We start from the raw sequence: 24,860 nt of genomic DNA on the forward strand, positions 1-24,860 counted from the left end.
CTTTCTGGGAGTTGTAGTATCTAGGAGCTGTGTTTGGATTATCGCGACTAAGGATAGCCTGCGAACATTTCAAACGGAGAGAAGTCGGTTTGAAACGGGCCTCTTTCTATCTCCATAATCGATCGCAAGCTTAAATATATATTTTTTAAAAAATACAAAAAAAAAAATTGAAGAGACGCGACGCCTTTAAAACTATGCCTCACTAATCGACGACTCCTACTCTAGGAATAGGTAGTTGATGTTTATGGGCTGGATCTTGAGGAAGGGCAGCCTCGTGGTGCCTTTGGGCTGAGGCCCAGGCAAAGAAAGCGGAAGCCCTGGGATCGACTGCATCTTTTCTCTGACACGTGCAGCCTCATTTTGAGATCCTTGTTTTTGTAGTCCTGAAAGACCAGAGTGCAGATTGTGTGACTGTTACTCATACGTTTCTCTAGATACGCCATGGCTCAGCTCCAGACACGCTTCTTCACTGACAACAAGAAGTAAGTGAGCGTACTCCCTTTCTCGCCCTTCCTCACTCCCTCCCCTCCCCCGCCCCGGGCCCCCGGAATTCGTTCGTAGGACCTCTTCCATGTGACCTTGTGCATCCCTGGTTGTCTTTGCCGTCAATTTACCTGTTCCTTTTTGACTGGATTCGTCGCTTCAGCGCGTTTTCTGCGGTGCCTCCGAGGACTTCTCAAGAATCACCCATCGTTCCTGCCTAGCTTCTCAGGCTGTACATAATTTGAATTGTAAGGGTAGAGAGACCTGAGGGTTTCAGGTTTGCTTCCTGATTTAAGTGTATTATGCAACTGAGCAGTGAACAACGGACCAAATCGTTAGAGTCTGGCGGCTAGTGGTGTTGTCTGAAAACATGAACTTCATCTTCTTAAGTAGGTGATAGATGATGTTTTTCCAAACCAGGCTAGAAGGTGGAGCTCCCAATAGGGAGTTGGTAGAACTGATTTTTGCTAAAAGTGTGAAGTCAATTCAGTTATAATTTTGGGTATTTATATACATATATCTACACATATACGTATACATGTTATATATGTGTGTGTATACATATATACACATCCATATATGTATACGTATATGTATATGAACATTTTACCAATTTTACAAATGGTCCCCAGATACATAGCAATCGTTGAAACCTAATTATATTCTGCTTTGTGGCATATATTACACTTTTAATGTTTCTTTTTGTTTGCCTAGTCTCTTCAACTATATTTTAAGTCTCCTGATGGTAGAGACTGCAGTTATGCTAATTGGATTGATTGAGTCAACAAATGTTTATCTAGTTTTTCTGGTACTGATGATAAATAATAAATATAAGCTGTATTAACAAGTTAATGTCAGCTAAAAACAAAAAAACTCCCACATCAATTAAGATTACATTTTTTATTCGTTTTTAGTTTTATGAATTGACCTGGTAAATCATACTTACACCTCTTGTACTGTTGCATACAGCGTATATGAATTGTATATGAGTATATATACTGAGTCTAAATAGTTCTAAAGGAAAATGGTGATGCAATAGCATGACTGCTGTATTTTTTCTAATTAAAAGGTTTATGGAGATTATTGTTGATTCACACAAAATTTTAAGAAATACTAGAGCAACTGCAACTCTATTTAAATGGCTGTGATAAATGGATAAATGCCAAATGTGTGTATATGTGTTTGTTTATATATTTAGATTTTCCCAAAAGTTAACAAAATCTAGAAATTAAACTTCTTTCTTCTCCCATATTATTATTATATAATAATATGTTCTGATCAGTAAAACGAAGAGGGAAAGTAGATTTATTCATGTATATGCATATAATTTGCCATGAAGTGATAGGACCGGATGCCATGCTCTTAGTTTTCTAAGATTTGCCATCACTTCATGGCAAATAGAAGGGGAAACAGTGGAAACAATGGCAGACTTTATTTTTTTGGGCTCCAAAATCACTGCAGATAGTGACTGCAGCCATGAAATTAAAAGACACTTACTCCTTGGAAGAAAAGTTATGACCAACCTAGACAGCGTATTAAAAAACAGAGACATTATTTTGCCAACAAATGTCCGTCTAGTCAAGCCTATGGTTTTCCCATATGGTAGTCGTGTATGGATGTGAGAGTTGGACTATAAAGAAAGCTGAGCACCAAAGAATTGATGCTTTTGAACTGTGGCGTTGGAGAAGACTCTTGAGAGTCCCTTGGACTGCAAGGAGATCCAACCAGTCCATCCTAAAGGAAATCAGTCCTGAATATTCATTGGAAGGACTGATGCTGAAGCTGAAACTCCAGTCGTTTGGAGTTTGAAGACTCTGATGCTGGGAAAGATTGAAGGCAGGAGGAGAAGGGGACGACAGAGGATGAGATGGTTGGATGACATCATCGACGGGATGGACATGAGTTTGAGTAAACTCCCAGAATTAGTGATCGATAGGGAGGCCTGGTGTGCTGCAGTCCATGGGGTCACAAAGAGTCGGACACGACTCAGCGACCGAACTGAACTGAACTGATGCATATAATTTACATATGCATGTATGTTCATATATAAGTATGTGAATTATGCTTCTCTTCCCCCACCACCCCTATCTTACTGACCAAAACAGTAACCAAAACTTTGAATTTCTAGGTTTTGTTACCTTTTGGAGAACCCAAATAAGTCCTTACTTTTTTTGACATGATGAGCCCTGTAAGTTCTACCTAAACCTCTTTTACATTCTGCACATATAAAACCGTAATTCAGACGTTATGGAGACTTTTTTGGTTTTGGATTTTGTAACAACGATTAAGATGTAATTCACGTATAGTAGATGTCACACATTTGAAGTGTTCAATTCACTAATTTTGAGTATTTTTGTAGAATTGTGCAACCATCACCACAGAAAATTTTAGAACATTTTTCATGACTCTTTTGCTGTTACCCTTTTCCCCCACCCTTCCAAAATTTTCCAAATACCACCAGCCCAGGGCAGTCACTTATTCAGTTTTTGTCTCTAACATTTCCTATAAATGGAATGATATAACATGTGGTCCTTTGTCACTGGCTTCTTTCACTTAGTATGGTGTTTTGCGAGGCTTGTCCATGTTGTGCTTCATTCCTTTTTACTGCTGAATAATACTCTATTGTACGGGTATACCACATTTTGTTTTCATTGTTCAGTTGATGGACTTCTATGTTGTTTCCACCTTTGGGGCTATTAAGAATAGAGGTAATGTGAACCATTTGTGCACAAGTTTTTGTGTGAACATATGTGTTTATTTCTCTTGGGTATGTACTTAGGAATGGAGTTGCTGAGTCAAGTGATAATTCCATGTTTAACTTTTTGAGGAATTGCCAGATTTTTCCAAAGCAATTGTACCATTTTACATTCCTGCCAGCAATAAATAAGTGTTTCTCCATTTACTCACCAACACTTAAAATCTGTCTTTCTTATTGTAAACATCCTGGTGGGTATGAAGCGATAACTCCTTGTGGTTTGATTTGCATTTCCTTGATGACTAACAGTGCTCAACAACTTTTCATGTGCCTGTTGGTCATTTGTATGTCTTCTCTGGAGAAATACCTATTTTGATCCTTTGCCCATTTTAAAAATAGGGTTGTCTTTATTTTTGAGTTATAAATGTTCTTTATATGTTCCAGATGCATGTTCCTTGTCAGATATATGATTTACAAGAATTTTCTCCCATTCTCTCGTACAAGAGTTTCTGGTCTGCCTCCTGTTGGTGCCTCTAATCTAGTCACTGCAATGCTGCCCAAGAGAGATCTAACTAAACAAAATTTTGATGATGTTATTTGATTTAGACAGTGGTTCCTCATTGCCTAAGGAAAGAAGTCAAAAGTACTGCACACAGCATCCAAGCCACTCCATGCACATCTCTTTAGCCTTACCCTTGGTCACTGTCTAGAGTAAAATAACACTTTGGAATAGGTTGGTTGGGCAGTTTAATAACTTAGCTTTTTTATTTGTGTATGCTGCTTTTTTGCACCCCTTCTTTCTGTCTTCTCCCATGTCACCCAGGGAAAACTCACTTTTCTATGTGTAGTGTAAGAGTGTTTTTTTTTATACATCCTTTCAGAGTCTGCTCTCTCATCCTCCTTTTCTCTGGTTGAAATACCCTACTGCTTCCTTGTTCTCTCATTTTATGTATTACTTATGACATTGTTCTTACACAGTTTCCTTGTATTTGTTTACCAGACATAAACCCTTTTCAAGTACAGAGACCACAGGTTAATTCATTTTTTGCTAACCCCATGTAGCAAAATGTCTGGCATGTATTAGATACCCAGTAAATGTTTGTTGAATGAATAAATGCACATTTGTTAAAATATTTGTAGACTTGATTTGATGTATCATTTCCTTTTTGTAGATATGCAGTAGATGATGTTCCCTTCTCCATACCTGCAGCCTCTGAAATTGCTGACCTTAGTAACCTCATCAATAAATTGCTGGAGGCCAAAAATGGTAGGTATATACCATGAAAAGTTAGGAGAGGGCAAAATAACTAACTAAAGTACATCACATTGTTATTTATAGCCCTTTGGGGGCATTATTCTATAATACTGCATGCATTTTATAATGGTAAAATTTATAAATTATAACATATAATTTCCCTCCTACATGATAACTTTGAAAAATGCTTTGAAATAAGTTTTTAGGGAAAAAATTTAGTTTAATCTGCTTTTAAGGCAATATGGAGAGAAGATGGTTGAGATTTAGGAATAAAGATTTTTAGGGTAAAAGTTCTTGATACAGAATATTGGTATAGCATTTCCTATCGTTTTCATCATGGATATAGAGATTCTGATGCATAGTTAGTTTTCTACATTTCAAATATGTCATATATCCTACTTGCTGAAAAACTCTTTCGAACTAGAATAAGAATTATTTTCTCGCAATAGAGACTTTGCAATATTAGTACATGGTTGTTGTTACCCAAGTAAAAGTTGGACACAACTGAGCACGCAAGCAAATATTTGCATAGGTTTCTAAATTGTAGATGAATATTCATTTATCTTTTTGTATAAATCAAATAACTGAGTCATTGCTTTTGAGTTGAAGATGCAAATGATTCAGATTTTTTTTAAAAAAACTTTATTTTGTAGTAGGGTGTAGCCAGTTAACAATGTTGTGATAGTTGTGGGGAACCGTGAAGAGACTCAGCTGCACATATACATGTATCCATTCTCCCACAAACTCCCCTCCTATCCAGACTGCCAGGTAACACTGAGCAGAGTTCCATGTGCTGTGCAGCATTTCCTTGTTGGTTATCCATTTTAAACATAGCAATGTGTACATGTCCATCCCAAAGTCCCTAACTATCCCTTCCCGCCAGTAAGCATAAGTTCGTTCTCTTAATTCTGTGATGCAGATTTTTAAAAAGTAACAAGACAGAGAGACAGGGAATTCTTTTAAAAAGAGTATAGTTAATAAATCAGATAGAAGGAAGAATTTTTAGCATTTCGTAACTCTAAATGAAGTGATGGATTTAAGAATTGATCATCAGTAGCAACTAAAGCCATTTATTAGGTAAAAGGCTAACAAAGAACATTGTGATGGATGTGAACAGACTGACATCCTCTGAACTCAGAGATAATTTAATATCGTAAAAAGAGTCACAGTGAGGTAGCGTGCTTCATGCGTGTGTGCAAAGACACTTCAGTCGTGTCTAACTCTTTGTGACCCTGTGGACTTAGACTGCCAGACTCCTTTGTCCATGGGATTCTCCAGACAAGAATGCTGGAGTGGGTTGCCATGCCCTCCTCCAAGGGTTCCTCCTAACCCCGGGATCAAACCCATGTCTCTTATGTCTCCTACGTTGGTAGGCAGGTTCTTTACTACTTGCCCCACCTGGGAAGCCCCCAGGTGCTTCCTAATGTGATACAATACTGTGTGTAAATATTTTGCCAAAAGTAAACCCAAAGTCTAATCAGGCATTTAGGTCTGCCTAAGGCAATGGCACCCCACTCCAGTACTCTTGCCTGGAAAATCCCATGGGCGGAAGAGCCTGGTAGGCTGCATGGGGTCGCTAAGAGTCAGACCCAACTGAGCGACTTCACTTTCGCTTTTCACTTTCACGCGTTGGACAAGGAAATGGCAACCCACTCCAGTGTTCTTGCCTGGAGAATCCCAGGGACGGGGCAGCCTAGCGGGCTGCCGTCTATGGGGTCACACAGAGTTGGACACAACTGAAGTGACTTAACAACAGCAGCAGCAGCAATGTACAGGTTGTATGTACATGGTAGAGGAACATGTTAAGGGATACCTTGGAGATATAAACAACCAAAGCCAGAATGTTAGTATTAGACCCAGTTTCTTCACTAAATAAAAGGCAGAGGAAAAGAAGGATGGAGAACTGTTAAAGATATTAATCAGATATAATGTGAGGACTTTGGATGCCAATTCTAAAAAAACTCACTGTAAAAAGACACTTACAAAACAAGGAAATGAGAACATTGGCTTTATGATATTAAGAGAAATAATTTAAAATTTTTAATACTGTGACTTTTTAAAAGTCTTTATATTTTAGAGATACATCGTGAAGCATTTACAGATGAAATTATATCATTTCTGAGTTTGGGTTTTAAATAAACCAGCAGGAAGAGGAGGGGGAGGAGTATAGGTGATTGTCCATGAGTTGGCAAAAGATGCAAATGAGGATTCATTATGCTATTTCTGCTTTTGTGTATTTTGGGATTTTTCATAAAATACTAAGTTTTTCGTTACTCAAAATGGTTACACTATCCGCAGTGAAAATATTAATACCAACAAAGTATTTCTGTTCTTTAAAATCACGTAATATACTGGAATATGTGGTCCTGTTGTGCCATGGGGACAGTCTAGGGAAACTTGGAGGCCACACTGGGATAATAGGTACCTGTTTGTTTTGGGGTCTCTCATTTATGTCTGCCAATACCACTTCAGGTCCTAATACTGATACTTTTATTACATATTTTCTGTAGAGTTCCACAAACATGTGGAGTTTGATTTCCTCATCAAGGGCCAGTTTCTACGAATGCCCTTGTTCAAACACATGGAACTGGAAAACATCTCATCAGTAAGTTCAAATGTTTACCTGTATATTTTACTGAAGGTATTACCAGATAATGTAGGAAAACTCCATTAACCTGAATCTACAGCAACCAAGAGCCTTTTGATTATTTTTTCCTAAAAATTTGAACCTTGGTTTCTATATGTTCAATTTTTAAATCCCCTCTTTTCTTCTAAGAGAAGAAAATTATTCAAAGAATGCAGATAAATGAATATGGAAAGATAACTTCATGTTTGTGAAGTTATCAAGAAACATCAAGCAAATATGTTTACTACTAGTAAAGGTGTATAAAACGATTGTACATATATATAAGCTTGTGGGTGGGGTTTATGTGGTTTTTAGTGATTGCTCTCTTCCTCTAATTGTCAAACTTACCTTATTATTGCTTTTATAATTTAAAATATAATTTATAATTGCTTTTATAATTAAGGGGGCAATTTTTGAAACTGTAGTAACATATACATAAAATTTCTCTTTTAACCATTTTTAAGTGTACAATTAAGTACATTCCCAGTGCTATGCAACCATCACCATTGTCCATTCCTAGAATTTTTTCATCATCTTAAAGAGAAGTTCTATATCCATTAAATTGTATGTTTTTATGATTTTATAGTTTCTTATATTCTTTTTTTCCACTTTAAGCATAAGTTTCCAAGATCATTAATATTTCTTAATATTACTGTTAGCATACTGTTAGGTCAAATAAAGTTTTTCACTTTCTATATGGCTCCAAAATTTTTTGATTTTGAAGAGGAATTATATGAAGGAGATAAACTGGGGCTCTTTTATTTTCATAATGTACTATTTAAAAACTGCACCACCTGATGGATTTCTGCTTTTTCTCTGTAACTAGGAAGAAGTTGTGGAACTAGAGTACGTGGAGAAGTACACTGCCCCTCAGCCAGAACAGTGCATGTTCCATGATGACTGGATCAGTGCGATCGAAGGGACAGAGGAATGGTATTGCCAGATGAATGTTCTTGTTTTAAATGTAATATGTGAATATTTTTCTCTGATTGCCTGTTCTTTGTGAAAGTAATTTACATATATGTGTATATACACACACACACACACACACACACACACACATCTCGTCACCATGCCAAAGACCTTTAAATTTAGTATAGTCAAGAAGAAACATACCTATTAATAGGTTTTCTTTCCTGTCTCAAGATGTCATAATGACATTTATCTTCCAAATAGGTTGTTTCTCTTAGGGCATTTATTTGATTATGTTGCTTTTAAGACTAAGACTATAACTTGTTTCATAGAGGGGAAAAAAACCTTTTCTAGCCACAGATCTCCTAACTTACTACCCTGAAGATGCAGGTCATGCTATTTTAGGGCTGAAAAGAGCAGATTGGAATCAGAAGGTGTGAATGGTTTAGAGCAAAACCCTACTGGCCTTACTTGTAGAAAAACACATCAAGAATGGATTGTAGTAGGAGTCTGCATTCAATGAATGTCTCCCCAGAGTTATTACATAGTTATGTTTTTATTGATTTTACTTTTTATTTTAAATGGTTCTACTGGTTTTCTATTTAATGGTTTTCACTGGTTAAACACAAAGGACTATTAGGCTTTTCAAACAATTTGCTTAGCTTCCCTGGGGGCGGTAGTATTTAACAACAATAGTAAAAATGATATTTATGGCTTGTTGATTATATTTTTATTTTTAGGAGGTGAGGAAAAGCCAAATGTAACATCTTCTGATTTATTCTAGTGTATTTTGAAGTCTTAATCTTTATATTAAAGGTTAGAAAATATAATCTTCAAGGTTTGCTTTATCATTGCTCTAGAAATAAAATTGATTTCAGGGTTTGAAAAAGGTGCTTTTTGTATTTCATAGGACTTTTTTTTTTTCTCTTCATAGGATCTTGACTGGTTCTTATGATAAGACTTCTCGGATCTGGTCCTTGGAAGGGAAATCAATAATGACAATTGTGGGACATACAGATGTTATAAAAGATGTGGCCTGGGTGAAAAAAGGTTAGGACTCTTTGCCTAAACTGAAAGGAATCCTAGATAGGGATTGGAAACAAGCCATTTTCAATGCTTGGGCAGAATTGGGACAAGATAGGAAATGTCTCATGCCTTAGTTATTATGGGGACTCTAAAATACCCAGTGTTGAAGAAAAGACATATTTTTTAAAAATCCATGAATCAGTAGAAGTGAATCCTAAAATTATGTCTTGTAATATACATTGTCAAGTTAATAGTGTGTTAAATGCGCATCTTTTTAATAGGTTTTTTTTTTTTTTTTTTGCCTGCACCACATGGCATGCAGGATCTTAATTCCCTGACCAGGGATCAAACCTGCACCCCCTGCAGTGGAGCTGCAGGGTTTTAACACACTGGACCAGCAAGGAAGTCCCTATAGTAGAATCTTCCCCTTTTACCATAAGCTAGCTTTTTTTCAAAGGTGGCTACATGAGGTCTTTTGCCTTTTTAACATCTTTCTCAACAACCACAAAAAACTTATTTCTTTAGTTTCAGAACACTGTAAAATTTTTGTACTAATCTGTTTCTTGTGTTCTCCTTTCTTAAGACAGTTTGTCTTGCCTGCTACTGAGTGCCTCTATGGATCAGACTATTCTCTTATGGGAGTGGAATGTAGAAAGGAACAAGGTGAAAGCTCTGCACTGCTGCAGGGGCCATGCTGGCAGTGTGGACTCCATCGCTGTGGACAGCACAGGAACCAAAGTAAGTAGTTACTGTGTTAGTAGTACTGTGTGCAGTTAGAATTTGAGATTCTTGTGCGAGTAAGTTCTTTTCTACATAAAGTCACTGTGATTGGCCTACTTTTATAACAGCTGAAGAATATGATTTCAAACCAGAAGTAAATACTCATATAATAAGACATATCAAGAGTCATTCCCTCACTCTAGGTATCTTTGGTTTGGAATTTTACATAAACTGCAGAAATTTTAAGAACTCAGGTAAACAAGTAATTTCTTTGTGTAACCATCTTAAATCACAGTGATTGCCGTTTTCAGTCCTTCAACTACTGATAGTGCTGTCATCAGATGAAAATGTCTAGCGGATCACCTAAGACTTGGCATATGCTAAAGTTGGTGTTAATCGAGGTTGTTTTACAATTATTGCCAATCTACTCTGTATCATGACAGAATGGTAAAAGTTAAAACAAACCATGAGGGCAACACAGTTTTTATTTAAGACGGGTTATAAACTCTTCATCTGGAAATTCTCCAGACCACAATTAAGTATTCTAGATTTAAGACTGTTTCTTCAATAGTTCTTTGCCAGTTAGCATAATAGAGGACATTTCTGCATTCAAAGATTGATGTGTATTCATTCTGAGCCATAATGAAGGTTTACATGTTGTTGAGTCAAACTTTAAGGAATTAACTGTTCCCTGTCTCTTGGCTATAAGAGACAGAAACTCATCCTGAAATTTTTTAGCTTAAAAGATCCAAGGAAGGAGTGATGAATCACATCATGAGCAGGGCAATGATCGTTTTCGAACCAGGGGAGTAGAAGCTTGCATATGGCACACCTCCTCCTTCTCTTGTCTCCCCATATTGACTTCATTTTCTCAACTCAAACTGGTTTCCCTACATGGCAATAAAACCTAGCCTTCAGTATTCCCAAGTTTTACACCCTGTACTGTCTGTCTCTGGGAAACAAATAACTTCAATTGTCTAGAACACAAGTTTTCCCAAAAAAGGCTCTGAAGGAGGAAAAGACTTATTAGCACAGCGTCAGTCAGTTGCCCACCCTGATGTAAGCAACCGTGACCAGGGTACAGGCCCCTTAAGAATGGTAGTTCTTTAAACTGCCATGAGATGGAGGATACAACTTCCCAGAGACTAGGAAGACAAGCAGAAAGATGATGCCATAGTAGGAAGGATTTCATGGCAAAGTAAATGTTTCAAATTAAATAGCAGGGGGGGAAAAAGGCAAATAATATGATGGATTATATTTCATCCTGTTTTTCCCTTCACATATATATTTTTTTTAGTTTTGCAGTGGCTCCTGGGATAAGATGCTAAAGATATGGTCTACAGGTAAATGAAATATTTCTTCTACTTTCACTTTCTACTTAGTGGCTTTTTAAGAATTGTCATGTAAAAAAAAACTTTTTTAGCCCATAATTTGCCATAAAAATTGGACCATGGCTTTTGGGTCACAAAGTACTATATGCATGCTAAGTCGCTTCAGTCGTGTCCGACTCTGCACTCCATGGACTGTAGCCCGCCAGAATCCAAATGGGATTTTCCAGGCAAGAATACTGGAGTGGGTTGTCATGCCCTCCTGCAGGGTATCTTCCTGACTCAGGGATCAAACCCAGGTCTCTTACATCTCCTGCATTGGCAGATGGGTTCTTTACCACTATTGCCACCTGGGAAGCCCAAAACAAAGTACTATAGTAGAGAGAAAAATTAGTGATTTCTGTCTTTCTGCCCCACCACTCCCTTATTTATTGGGCAGTGTCACTGAATCCCTGCAAGTATCAGGAACACGTCTGGTGCAGTGGGACTTAACTGCCTTAGTTCTCAGAGTCCCCTTATTCAGAAACCTGGAAATAACTAACCTTCTGAGTCATATTGATACTTTAGTATTAGAGAAATTTCTTAGTTAAGGTGGCTTAGTTTAAATGATTTTTTTAATACAATTTTACTGAACTTTCTTACTTTGAAAAAATAGATTAGAAGGAACAATTAGAGGAGAAAGGGGGACTCATAGGGGAAGGTTCTTTGATAACAGTAAGAAGACACTTCTAGAAGAAAAGAAGGGGAAAACCCATGTATGTTTTAAAGAATAACAGTACAGAACTATTTATTGCACAGGTTAACAGAATACCTCTGCTAACTTTTGAGGAAATTGCTCTATTACTACTGTACAATTTCCCTCATAGCTCAGTTGGTAAAGAATCTTCCTGCAATGAAGGAAACCCAGGTTCAATTCCTGGGTCAGGAAGATTCCCTGGAGAAGGAAATGGCAACCCACTCTAGTATCCTTGCCCAGAGAGTCCCATGGACAGAGGAGCCTGGCGGGCTACAGTCCATGGTGTTGCAAGAGTCAGACACAACTTGGAGGCTAAAGTGCCATCACCACCCTAAATTCAGTTCACAAAGTAGAGGCAGGGAGTGGAAGATAATCAAGAAAAGCCTAAACAGTTTTAAATAATTATGTGTAAGATGGCAGGAAATATAAACCCATTTTAGTTTTTTTTTCCCCCAAAATTCATTAAAACAAGCAGTTTTGAGGCAGAACATTTATGGAGGAATTTTTCCTCTTGTGAAATACTTTTTGATAGTGCTGGGTAGATGACATATATGTGAATACTTGTTACCCTTCAGATGCTTATAGTCATTCTGGGAAAAGCACATGACATTTATAAACAGTTACAAAACATTAAACTCTATGGTTTGTTTATCTGGGTTTGCTACCTAGCCAAATGGTGGATAACAAAGTTTTTTTTTTTTTTTAAAAACTATCTAAGAAACACTTTTAATTTATTGATAGAAAAGTGAAATAGGTCTTCCCAGGTGGCTCAGTGGTAAAGAATCCACCTGCCAGTGCAGGAGATACATGGGTTCGATCCCTGATCTGGGAAGATTCCCCATGTTGCAGAGCAACTAAGCCCATGCATCACACTACTGAGCCTGTGCTCTGGAGCCCCCAGGAGCTGCAACTCATGAAGCCCGCACACCCTAGAGCCAGCGCACTGCAACCAGAGAGTAGCCTCTGCTTGCTGCAACTGGAGATGCAGCCCATGCAGCAATGAAGACCCAGCATAGCCAAAAATAAATAAATAAAATTAATTTTTTTTTAATGCAGTAAAAATAAAAGTGAAACAGTCAAGAAAAATAAAGATGGCTGGAATGTATGTCCTTTTAACGTGTTTATTTACCATATGATTCCCTTTATAATATAAATACACTTTTTGTCAAAACTTTCCTACAACTAAAGTGGTAAGCAACTTTTCATAGATCTGGTAAACTGATGAAGGTCCATAATGATAATCTTTATAAGATACCAAACTGGTTAGATTTTAGGATTTTAGTGTACTTTATTTTTTGCTTTCTCCTTTTGGAAGATTGGTAACCCATGTATTTTTTTAGATAGGATTTTCCATTAACCAAAATAAAGAAAAATATTCATTCCTAACCAGTTGAGATAACATGAAGTATATGCCCAGAAATATAACAATCCTTTGGTATTGTTTGTAATTAATATTTACTTTAAATTTTAAACTTATCATATCTACTTCTCTATGATATAGTTCCTACAGATGAAGAAGATGAAATGGAGGAATCCACAAATCGACCAAGAAAGAAACAGAAAACAGAGCAGTTGGGACTAACACGGGTAAGTATTTGTGAGAACTGACGGTACTTTACTGTATTTAGTTTCCTTTTGTCTTGGTACTTCAACCATAATTAGACTTTCTTTCGGTAGATTACTAAATTTTTATTATGAAACTGCTGCATTTTGAGTCACTGAATATAATGGCATTAAGCTAGGCTTTTTATACTGTTCATGGGATTCTCACGGCAAGTATACAGGAGTGGTTTGCCATTCCCTCCTTAAGTGGATCACATTTTGTCACAACTCTCCAGTATGACCTATCTGTCTTGGGTGGCCCTGCACAGCATACCTCATCGCTTTATTTAGGGGATCAGATCTCATAAACAGAGTGCCTGAAGAACTGTGGACAGAAGTTCGTAATATTGTACAGAAGGCAGCAAACAAAACCATCCCAAAGAAAAATGTAAGAAGGCAAAGTGGTTGTGTATAACAGAGGAAAGAAGAGAAGCAAAAAAGCAAGGGAGAAAGGGAAAGTTACACCCAACTAAATGCAGAGTTCCAGAGAACAGCAGAGGCAAGAAGGCCTTTTTCAATGAACAATACAAAGAAATAGAGGAAAACAACAGAAGGGGAACAATTAGAGATACCTTCAAGAAAACTGGAAATATCAAAGTAACATTTCATCCGAAGATGGGCATGGTAAAGACCTAACAGAAGCATAAGGGATCAAGAAGAGATGACAAGAACACACAGAAGAACTGTACAAAAAAGATCTTAATAACCCTGATAACCACGATGGTGTGGTCACTCACCTAGAGCCAGATACTCTAGAGTGTGAAGTCAAGTGGGCCTTAGGAAGCACTACTGCCAATAAAGCTAGTGCAAGTGATGGAATTCCAGCAGAGCTATTTAAAATCCTAAAAGATGATGCTATAAAAGTGCTGCACTCAGTATGTCAGGAAATTTGGAAAACCCAGCAATGGCCACAGGACTGGAATAGGTCAATCCTCATCCCAATTCCCAAGAAAGGCAATACTAAAGAATGTTCAAACTATTGTAAAATTGCACTCATCTCCCATGCTACTAGTAAGATTATACTCAAAATCCTTCAAGCTAGGCTTCAGCAGTACGTGAACGGAGAGTTTCCAGATGTTCAAGCTGGGTTTAGAAAAGGCAGAGGAACCTCAGAGATCAAACTGCCAACATTTGCTGGATCATTGAGAAAGCAAGGGAATTCCAGAAAAATATCTACCTCTGTTTCATAGACTACACTAAAGCCTCTGACTGTGGATCACAATAAACTGTGGAAAATTCTTAAAGAGATGGGAACAGACCATCTTACCTGTCTCCTGAGAAACCTGTATGTGGGTCAAGAAGTAACAGATTCTTGTATGGAACAAATGACTGGTTCAGGATTGAGAAAGGAGTACAACAAAACTGTTTATTGTTACCCTGTTTATTTAACTTACATGCAGAGCACATCGTGCAAAATGCCAGGCTGGATGAGTTTTAAGCTGGAATCAAGATTACTGAGAGAAATATCAACAACCTCAGATATGCGGATGATACGACTCTAATGGCAGAAAGCAAAGAGGAACTAAAGAGCCTCTTGATGAGGGTGAAGGAAGAGACTAAAAAAGCCAGCTTAAAACTCAGTATTAAAAAACTGAGATCATGGCATCCAGTCCCATCAGTTCATGGCAAACAGAAGGGGAAAATGTGGAAGCAGTGACAGATTTTCTCTTCTTGAGCTCACTGCAGATGGTGCCTGTAGCCATGAAATTAGAAGATGGTTGCTTCTTGGCAGGAAAGCTATGACAAATGTAGACAGTGTGTTAAAAAGCAAAGATATCACTTTGCCGATAAGGGTCTGTATAAGGCTATGGTCTTTCCAGTAGTCATATACTAACATGAGAGCTGAACCATTAGGAAGGTTGAAGAATTGATGCTTTCGAACTGTGGTGCTAGAGAAGACTCTTGAGAGTCCTGTGGACAGCAAGGAGATCAAACCAGTCAATCTTAAATCAACCCTGAATACTCATTGGAAGGACTGGTGCTGAAGCCGAATTTCCAATACTTTGGCCACCTGATGTGAACAGCCAACTCATTGGAAAAAACCCTGATGCTAGGAAAGATTGAAGGCAGAAGGAGAAGATGGCAACAGAGAATGAGATAGCTGGATGGCATTACCGATTCAATGGACATGAACTTGGGCAAGCTCCCGGAGATGGTGAGGGACAGGGAGACCTGCCGTGCTGTAGTCCATGGGGTGTAAAGAGTTGGACACCACTTGGCAACTAAACAACAGCAAAAAGCTAGGCTTACAGATTGGTAGGTTATTTAGCTATTTTATTTGATCTCATGGTGAATTTTAAAGTAAGATCTTTTAATTGTTAGAGCTTGCACAAAGTTAAGTATCTCATTACCTAACTGTTTAATGATAATGTTTCACAGACATAAAAAACAAAGTTATGGTTACCAAAAGGGAAAAGGTGATGGCTGGGGGGGACACGTTAGGAGTTTAGGATTAGCCGATAACCGACTACTATATATAACAACAAGGTCTTAACTGTATAGGACAGGAAACTATATTCAATATCTTGTAATAAACTATAATGGAAAAGAATCTGAAAAAGAATATGTAACTGAATCACTTTGTTATATACCAGAAACTAACAAACATTATAAATCAACTATACTTCAATTTAAAAAGTAGTAATAATATTAACGTTTCATACATCGAAGATGTAATTCTAGTACATCTCCTAAATCACTAGGAATCAAGAGTTCTGAAGTTTTTATTCTATCATTTCACTAGTATAGCCAATTAAATTACACTCAGAAAGTTCATTCATATTTGCTCTGTTCCTTTAGAAGGATATTTATTATGATCTGACCTGAATTAATATACTTAATGAGAGGAACAATACTGAGTCAGATGTAGGAAATCAAATTTTTTTCTTTCATTATCTCACAGCTTTAATTGATATGCAGTGAATTAGGTACACATTTGCACCTTAATTCTTATAGTCACCAATAAAAAGATAGCTTATAAAGCTGTTGAAAATGAGGAATAAAGTATGATCACAAATGATTCATCAAACTCAGGTAAACTGCAATAAGTAGTAGCACTTACTGTTTTCAATTGGAAGTAGTGATTTACAATGTATACATTTAAACACAGACTGCTGAATTGCAAGTGGAATGATTCACAACTCAGCTTCCTTATCATTTTTCTCATAGGACAAATTAAAACTATAAATGCCTTATCAATTGGATAATGTGCCAGTGCCAATTTATTGATGCATATACCTAATCAACCTTTAAAGAATATATCTTGAGTAGAAAAAGACTTCTTGAATTATCAAAATTCTTTACTCATAAGGTAGCTTTTTAAAAATCTTTATATTAATTAAAAGTTGGCATACATATAGTGAAGTATGCAGCTCAATGAATTTTTAGTTGTGTATACGCAAGTAATCACTATCCAAAGCAAAACATCAAGAATTACCAACACCTCCTAGAAGACTCTCTCTAGGCTCCCTTGAAATCAGTAGCCTCCTGAAAGTGATCATTCTTCTGACTTACATCACTTAGAGTTTTATACTGGGAGAAGGCAATGGCATCCCACTCCAGTACTCTTGCCTGGAAAATCCCATGGATGGAGGAGCCTGGTGGGCTGCAGTCCATGGGGTCGCTAAGAGTCGGACACGACTGAGCGACTTCACTTTCACTTTTCACTTTCATGCCCTGGAGAAGGAAATGGCAACCCACTCCGTGTTTTTGCCTGGAGAATCCCAGGGATGGGGGAGCCTGGTGGGCTGCCATCTATGGGGTCGCACAGAGTCGGACACGACTGAAGTGACTTAGCAGTAGCAGTTTTATACTTCATGTATACGGGCATACCTCATTTTTATTGCACTTTGCAGATAATATGTTTTTTATAAATTGAAGCTCTGTGGCAATTATGTATCAAGCAGGTTTGTTGGTATATTTCCAACAGCATTCATTCACTTCGTGTCTGTGTCACACTTTGATATCAATAAATCTCACAATATCTCAGACATTTTTTTAAAAATTAATGTATTTATTTTTTGGCTGCACCAAACAGCATGTGAGACCCTAGCTCCCCGACCAGGGATCCAATCTGCAACCCCTGCATTGGAAGCGCAGCATCTTAACCACTGGTTTTTCAGTCACTCAGTCATACCTGACTCTTTGCGACCTCATGGACTGCAGCATGCCAGGATTTCCTGTCCTCCACTCTCCTTAACCACTGGACCACATGAGAAATCCTCAGACTTTTAAATTATTATTATTATTGTGATCTGTGATCTTTATTATAGAATTTTATTTATTTATTTATGGTTACCCTGGGTCTTTGTTGCTGATCAGGCTTTCTCTAGTTGCGACGAGCAGAGGGCTACTCTTTATTGTGTCTGCAGGGTCTTCTCCTGTTGTGGAGTACAGGCTGTAGGTGAACAGGCTTCAGTAGTTGCAGCACGCAGGCTCAGTAGTTGTGGCGCACGGGCTTAGCTGCTCTGCAGCATGTGGAATCTTCCCAGATTAGGGATCAAACCCATGTCTTCTGCATTGGCAGGCAAATTGCTATGCACTGCATCACAGGGAAGTCCTGATCAGTGGTCTTTGACGTTACCATTGTAATGGCTTTGGGCTGCCATGAACCATGCCTCTGTAAGACAGTGAACTTAATCAGTAAATGTGTATGTCCTGACTGCTCTACTGACAAACCGCTGCCCCATTTGTCTCCCTCCTTGGGCCTCCCTATTCCTGAGATTCAACAATATTGAAATCAGGCCAGTTAAAAACCCCACAGTGCACTCTAGGTGTTGAAGGGAAAGGCAGTGTCTCATGTCTCACATTTTAAATCAAAAGCTGGAAATGATTAAGCTTAGTGAAGAAGGCATGTCAAAAGCTAAGACAGACCAAAAAGCTAGGACTCTTGTAACAGTTAGCCAAATTGTGAATGCAGAGAAAAGGTAGAAGAGCTATTTGAAGTGAAAATCAGAAATAATAGGAAAAGTTGGGTTATGAAGACTAAAGTAAGACAAATTTCAAAAATAGTTATCTTCTCTCTAGATTTCTTTCTAGTATTTGACTTCTCTTAACACAAGTAACACTCTCAATCAGTTCATTTAATGGCCATTTGTTTCATATTAATACATTAACATACGATAAGGTTTTTTCCACATTTTCTCTCAAAATGGCTTTTCTCCAGTATTATTCTACTAAATAGTAGAATAATAATAATAGACCTGGGCTTAGTCCCTGGGTTGGGAAGATCCCCTGGAGAAGGGAAAGGCTACCTACTCCAGTATTCTGGCCTGGAGAATTCCATGGACTGTATAGGCCACGGGGTTGCAGAGTTGGACACAACTGAGTCACTTTCATTTTCATTCTACTAAAGTTTGTTTGCAGTTAACAGTGCCAAAGTTGACTTTTCTACCTTTTTTTTTTTTCCTCTTTTTAAAAAAATGTACATCCTTGGTGGCTCAGCGGTAAAGAATCTGCCTGCCACTGCAGGAGACACAAGTTCAGTCCCTGGGTCAGGAAGATGCCCTGGTGAAGAAAATTGCAATCCATTTCAGTGTTCTTGCCTGAGAAATTGCATAGATGGAGGAGCCTGGCGGGCTATAGTCCGTGAGTTCACAGAGTCAGATACAACTTAGCAACTAAACAACAAAAACAAGAAAATTCACTCTTTTTGGTGTATAGCTTTTGAGTTTTGGTAAATACATATAATATGTAACTAATACATATTCAAAATATGGAACAGTTTGCCATCCCCTAAAACTCATGTTGCCCATTTGTAGTCAACCTTTTCTCTCTATTTATATACTCTTAACAACTACTATCTAATCTTCATTCCTAGAATTTTTCTAGAATATCATATAAGTAGGATCACACAGTAAGTAGCCTTTGGCATCAAGGTTTTTTTTTTCCCACATAATATATTTGAGGGAAAAAACAAAGATTCATCCAAGTTATTGGGTATATCATGGTTTGTGCTGTGCCTCGTCGCTCAGTAGTGTCCAACTCTTTGCAACCCCATGGACTGTAGCCCGCCAGGCTACTCTGTCCATAGGGATTCTCTAGGCAAGAATACTGGAGCAGGTTGCCATGCTCTCCTCCAGGAGATCTTCCCAGCTGAGGGATCAAACCCAAGTCTCCCACACTGCAGGCAGATTCTTTACTGTCTGAGCCACCGGGGAAGCCCCCATATCATGGTTTATTCCTTTTAAATTCTGAGTAGCATTCTATTGTATGGATATATTATACAACAGTTGGTTTAATCATTCACCAGTTGAAGGATATTTGGGTTGTTTCTGGTTTGACAGTTATGAATAAAACTGCTAGAAACACTTGTGGGCAGTTTTTTGTATGAACCTAAGTTTTCATTTTTCTTGAAAAGTCTTCATTTTTCAATTCCAATTCCATACCTAGGAATGTAATTGCTTATTCATTTAAGTCTACCCATCATTTTACATGTCATTTCCTATCCTGGAACCTCTGATGATCTCTGTTACCTTTTGTTTTGGATCACAACAGAGGCTGCTCTGTTCCTCACTTCTCTATCAGGTTCCTTTACTACTTCCAGGAAAATTTTAGAGCTGGAAAAGAGATGTTAGGGATCATTTGGTACAGGAGGTGGCAAATAACAGCCCAGTAGGAGCTCTCACTCTGGCCTATTTTTGTGCTATAGAGAGCTGAGGGATTTTTACATTTTTAATAGGCTTTAAAAACAAAGAGGAATTTGCAAAAGAGACTGTATGTGGCCTGGAAAGGCTAAAAAATTTTTCTTTCTGGACCTTTATCAGAAAACTTTGCTGATGTCTAATCTGGTGTAATTCCCTTAACATGTAAGGAAGTGAAATGTAACAAGAGTTTAAAAAGTAGATAGACTATCCCTCATTTCAGAGCTCTTTCCCTCTTTCTTTTACATTTTCCTTGTGTTTAATACAGATATCTTACCTAGTTTGAGGATTTTAATTTGAGAGGGATGTTAGAGATTTTGGAGTTTTAATAAATGAACCAGGGACATTATTTAAAGATTGGATGCTGAAGAAATGAGGTGGTGAGAATAACTTATTGAAATTAATTAACCTGGAAGAGTCATGTAGAAAATGGCAGCACGTTAACTCAAACCTACATCTTTCTGCTCCCAGGGCTTTTTCTCCTAGCTTCTACATGTGACATGTTTGTCAACTGAGAAAATTTAGTGTCAATATTCCTGAAAATGAAAAGTAGAGCAGATGGGGTAGTAACAGAATCTTGTGGAAAGACTACAAATTTTGGAGTAATATTTGGGTTCAAACTCAAATCTGCCATCTTTAAGCAGCATGACCTTGGGCAAGTTATCTTTCTCAACTGAAGTGTCTCTTAGAGGGTCGCTGTAAAGATGAAATAGGGCAGGACAGGAGGGCTAAAGCACCTGACAGAATATCTGTCATATGGGTTTCAGAAGTAATAACTACTATGATTGTTCTGATTACTCTGAACTGAAAATGCTTTCCCTTTTGGGTGTCTTTTCATTTCTAGACTCCCATTGTGACCCTCTCTGGCCACAAGGAAGCAATTTCCTCAGTTCTATGGTCAGATGCTGAAGAAATCTGCAGTGCGTCTTGGGACCACACAATTAAAGTATGGGATGTTGAGTCTGGCAGTCTAAAGTCAACTTTGGTAAGACTTACAAATTCAGTGCTCTCTGATTGAGCTTTTTAAAAAAAAAAAATACTTATTTTAACTTTGAGCTTTAAATTCAGTGCTTCTCTGATAGAGCTTTTAAAAAAAAAAAAATTACTTATTTTAACTTTGAGCTTTTAAGTGGTAAACTTCTCAGAGATGATCACTTTTAGCCTACTCTGGTTACATGGTCTTTCCTTTTTTTTTCCCTTCCCAGACAGGAAATAAAGTGTTTAATTGTATCTCCTATTCTCCACTTTGTAAACGTTTAGCATCTGGAAGTACAGATAGGCATATCAGACTGTGGGATCCCAGAACTAAAGGTGAGTTATATAAATCTCCAGAGGAAAACATGGATGAATAACATCAATTTCTCTTCTCTCTAGAGCTGTGTATGAAAGATAATTTTCTACAAATTTGATGTGGGGGGTGGGGGAGGTGTTCTGCCTACTTCTCTTTTCTAAAATTTAATAATCGTTATCTGTTTTGTTCAGATGGTTCTTTGGTGTCGCTGTCCCTAACCTCACATACAGGTTGGGTAACATCAGTAAAGTGGTCTCCTACCCATGAACAGCAGCTCATTTCTGGTTCTTTAGATAACATGGTTAAGCTGTGGGATACCAGAAGGTAATTCCTGTTTATGATTAATAAAAGATGTATATCATTTGCCTGTTGAATACAAAGAAAATGAACACTGAAATGACTATCCAAAAGCAGAATGGTGAAAAAAATGTTCTTGGTCATATGCCCTGAAATGATACATAATTGGTATCAAAAAGGAAGGCCAGGATCAAAGGAATTTTCTCAGTATGTTACCTTTTGCATTCTGGGTGAATTTGTGATAGTTTATCTTTTGCCAAAAAATAACATACACAAGTTTATGAAATCCATCTTTCTCACCTCGTTATATAAAATAGCAAAAAAGAATCCTGAGCCTTAATATAAATATGACACAGAATTGGAAGGCAAGTGGCCTAAATGAATGAAACTGATCAAATTAGAAATTATGTTAATAGGAAATTAAATAAAAATATATACTTTTTAAAGATAAAAATTTAAAAATTCCTTTCTTTAGTTAGGGCTATAATAATAATATATGCAAAGGGCCTCCAAGAGAATGTATATATAATTTATTTACATATTTCTACAAGTAGAATGGAGAAGCAGTAACCAAACCCATAATCTGTTAATGATACATGAGGAGATAGTCAAGAATATACTCAGAATTTTAAGATTAAGTGGTTATTGGGACAAGGATGGCAAACTGAAATTTTCAGAAGAGTATAAGTGATTATGCACATATATTTGTTTAATACTATGAAATGCATATAACACGTTAATATTTTCATCTTTAGTTGTAAGGCTCCTCTCTATGATCTGGCTGCTCATGAAGACAAAGTTCTGAGTGTAGACTGGACAGACTCAGGGGTAAGAATTTATCAGTTATTTGATAGAGAGGAAACTACATTATTAGCATAAATTTGTTGTGTTCACATAGTTATGAGTTTCAATGTATCTGATATTTATAATTCTGTATTCTAAGTTAATACTCATAAAACCTCATCATTTAAAGAAGAAAAAAGTATCCTTTACTATTAGGAGTAGAAGAATTTGAATATTTTGAAGCAGTTTTTTTTCTCAAGAGTATTTTTAATAAAATTTTTAAGTCCATAAACTTGCTGCTTCAGACTAATTGTGTCAAAGTATTTCCTACTTAGAAAAATATTACATAATATGGCTATATTATAAAATGTACTTAAAGAATTACAATTTAGTTATTTTACTGCCTAAGAACTCTTTCTAAATATAGGTCCTAGGGCTATTTGAAAAATCTGTAATACCCACTTATCTATAAACAATTAATGTGCTGTTCTTTACAAACTTGATTTTCTTAAATAGGTAAAACTATATTACCCTTCAAAATTCATTTTATTACATTCCTTAGCAAATTCTACTTCATAGAAAGTATGATAGCATATTATGCCTCAGCCAAATTAAAATCATCGCTTTTAAAGTTTTAATATACTGTGTATATATATGTGTGTATGTGTGTGTGTGCTTTAGTGAAATTTGATGCAGTTGGCCCATCTGAGTATTAACTGTCAATGCAAGTTAATTGCTCATCTGTAATTCTTTCTGTAATCAGAATATCTACTGATAGTTTAATTAGGTTTAGCTATCATATGAAATAATTGTGTTTACTTCTGTGTTTGTTTTTTCCCCTCTTGCTTTATGCAGTTACTTCTGAGTGGAGGAGCAGACAATAAATTGTATTCCTACAGATATTCACCTACGACTTCCCATGTGGGGGCATGAAAGTGAAAGATAAATTTGCCTACAGAGATTCCTTCTATAAATAAAATCAATAGAGAATACTCAGCTAACACCAATACAGATACAGGAAGCAGTGTTTTAGATTAAAGTTAATATACTGTTTCACCCTTGATGATAGTGTTATCACCGTCTTTTTACTTTGTATTTATTATACAACAGTTGTGTTTATTAAATATAAAACATATCCTGCATTCTCTACCTTATGAAAACCTTTGAAATTAAACTGAGTTTTTAATTTCTTTTCTAAAGGTATTGGTTTGAATTACGATTTGCTTTTGAAGTCCTATAAAAGTATGTATTAAAAGTTCAGTAATTGTTCAGATTTTTATTTCTGAGGGAGAAACTTCACTTTTTAAAGTTAGCATTTAAAAAAAAGCACCTAAAAAGGAATCAATTTTAACTGAAAAAATCAGAAATACGATCTGTGTTTGGTAAAAATGTGATTCTGTAACTGTAATAATGTTCTTTGTAAGTATTCATTAAAACATGTAGATGTTGCCAGTTATTAAGAACTTGTTGAAATATTTTAAGTGAAGTACTTTGTTTTAAAGATAAGTCAGGGCAGTTCCCTAGCGATCCAGTGGTTAGGACACCATGCTTGCAATGCTGGGGGCCAGGGCTCTGTCCCTGATTGGAGAACTAAGATCCCACAAGTTGCATAACGTGGCCAAAAATATAATAAATAAAAGATTTAAAAAATACATAAAGACAAGTCAGAATCCTTTAGAAATAGCATACAGATTCCATGGTAACCAGGAATCTCTCTCCCATACTTATAGTTGTGTATAGATAAGAATTCTTCAGACAAAACCTTTCAGTAAGCTTTAGGTTAAAAACATTCTAAAATTTTTGTATCATTAGCACTTATCTAAATCCATTTATTATATGCCAGATATTTAAATGTCTTAAAATGTGACTTTAATGGATTGGTATTTCTCAAGCAGAGCACCTCTGCCTCTAATAAACAGGAAATCAGTTTGGTCTCATCATTAGACTCTAATGCTATATCTCTCATATGAGGTTTCCTATTACAGAGGTCTAGGAAACAACCAGAGTAACCTGGCTGCAACTGAGAGCCAGACTGACAGTGGATTAAACCATGTGAATGATTAGTCCTCTACAAGTTCAGAGGCAGTCCAGTACTGTTAAAGTGGTTTTGTTCCACACTCCTTAGGGACCTGCACTCCCTCTTGACCCTGTGTTTCAAAGGACAACGATGAATTTATATTCGTGTTCTGGATGGTTCTGAATGAACCTTAAGAACAGAGTTACAGAAAATATTTTTCTTAATTCACCCAATCTGTTCTGCTCACACGTAGTATGCATAACCTAGGTGGTTAAAGTAAAGGTAAAGGGCTTCCCTGGTGGCTCAGACAGTAAAGAATCTATCTGCAATGCAGGAAGCCTGGCTTCGATGCCTGGGTTGGGAAGATCCCCTGGAGGAGGGAATGGCAACCCACTCCAGTATGTTTGCCTGGAGAATCCCATGGACAGTTAAGCCTGATGGACTCCAT

General features: G+C 37.0%; 1 protein-coding gene across 1 annotated transcript; it reads left to right on the forward strand.

The window, feature by feature from the left end:
* The first annotated feature begins 7 nt into the window (after window positions 1-7).
* WDR12 (WD repeat domain 12) lies at window positions 8-23,858 on the forward strand. The gene is made up of 13 exons (XM_005904258.3): window positions 8-482; window positions 4,351-4,445; window positions 6,944-7,038; window positions 7,886-7,992; window positions 8,906-9,021; window positions 9,581-9,735; window positions 11,015-11,060; window positions 13,283-13,368; window positions 20,869-21,009; window positions 21,230-21,335; window positions 21,507-21,639; window positions 22,368-22,440; window positions 23,251-23,858. Exons 1-13 carry the CDS (start codon window positions 442-444, stop codon window positions 23,326-23,328), a joined length of 1,272 nt encoding a protein of 423 aa, XP_005904320.1. The 5' UTR covers window positions 8-441; the 3' UTR covers window positions 23,329-23,858.
* Window positions 23,859-24,860: the final 1,002 nt, after the last annotated feature.

The sequence above is a fragment of the Bos mutus genome, chromosome 2 (genome assembly GCF_027580195.1).
Source record: "Bos mutus isolate GX-2022 chromosome 2, NWIPB_WYAK_1.1, whole genome shotgun sequence".
In the NCBI taxonomy this organism is placed as follows: Eukaryota; Metazoa; Chordata; class Mammalia; order Artiodactyla; family Bovidae; genus Bos; species Bos mutus.

Bases quoted from the DNA above. Each gene is read 5' to 3' on its own strand.
- WDR12 (XM_005904258.3), top strand. From the start codon at position 442: ATGGCTCAGCTCCAGACACGCTTCTTCACTGACAACAAGAA. The intron at 483-4,350 runs GTAAGTGAGCGT...TCCTTTTTGTAG, and splicing joins TTCTTCACTGACAACAAGAA to ATATGCAGTAGATGATGTTC. The intron at 7,039-7,885 runs GTAAGTTCAAAT...CTCTGTAACTAG, and splicing joins AACTGGAAAACATCTCATCA to GAAGAAGTTGTGGAACTAGA.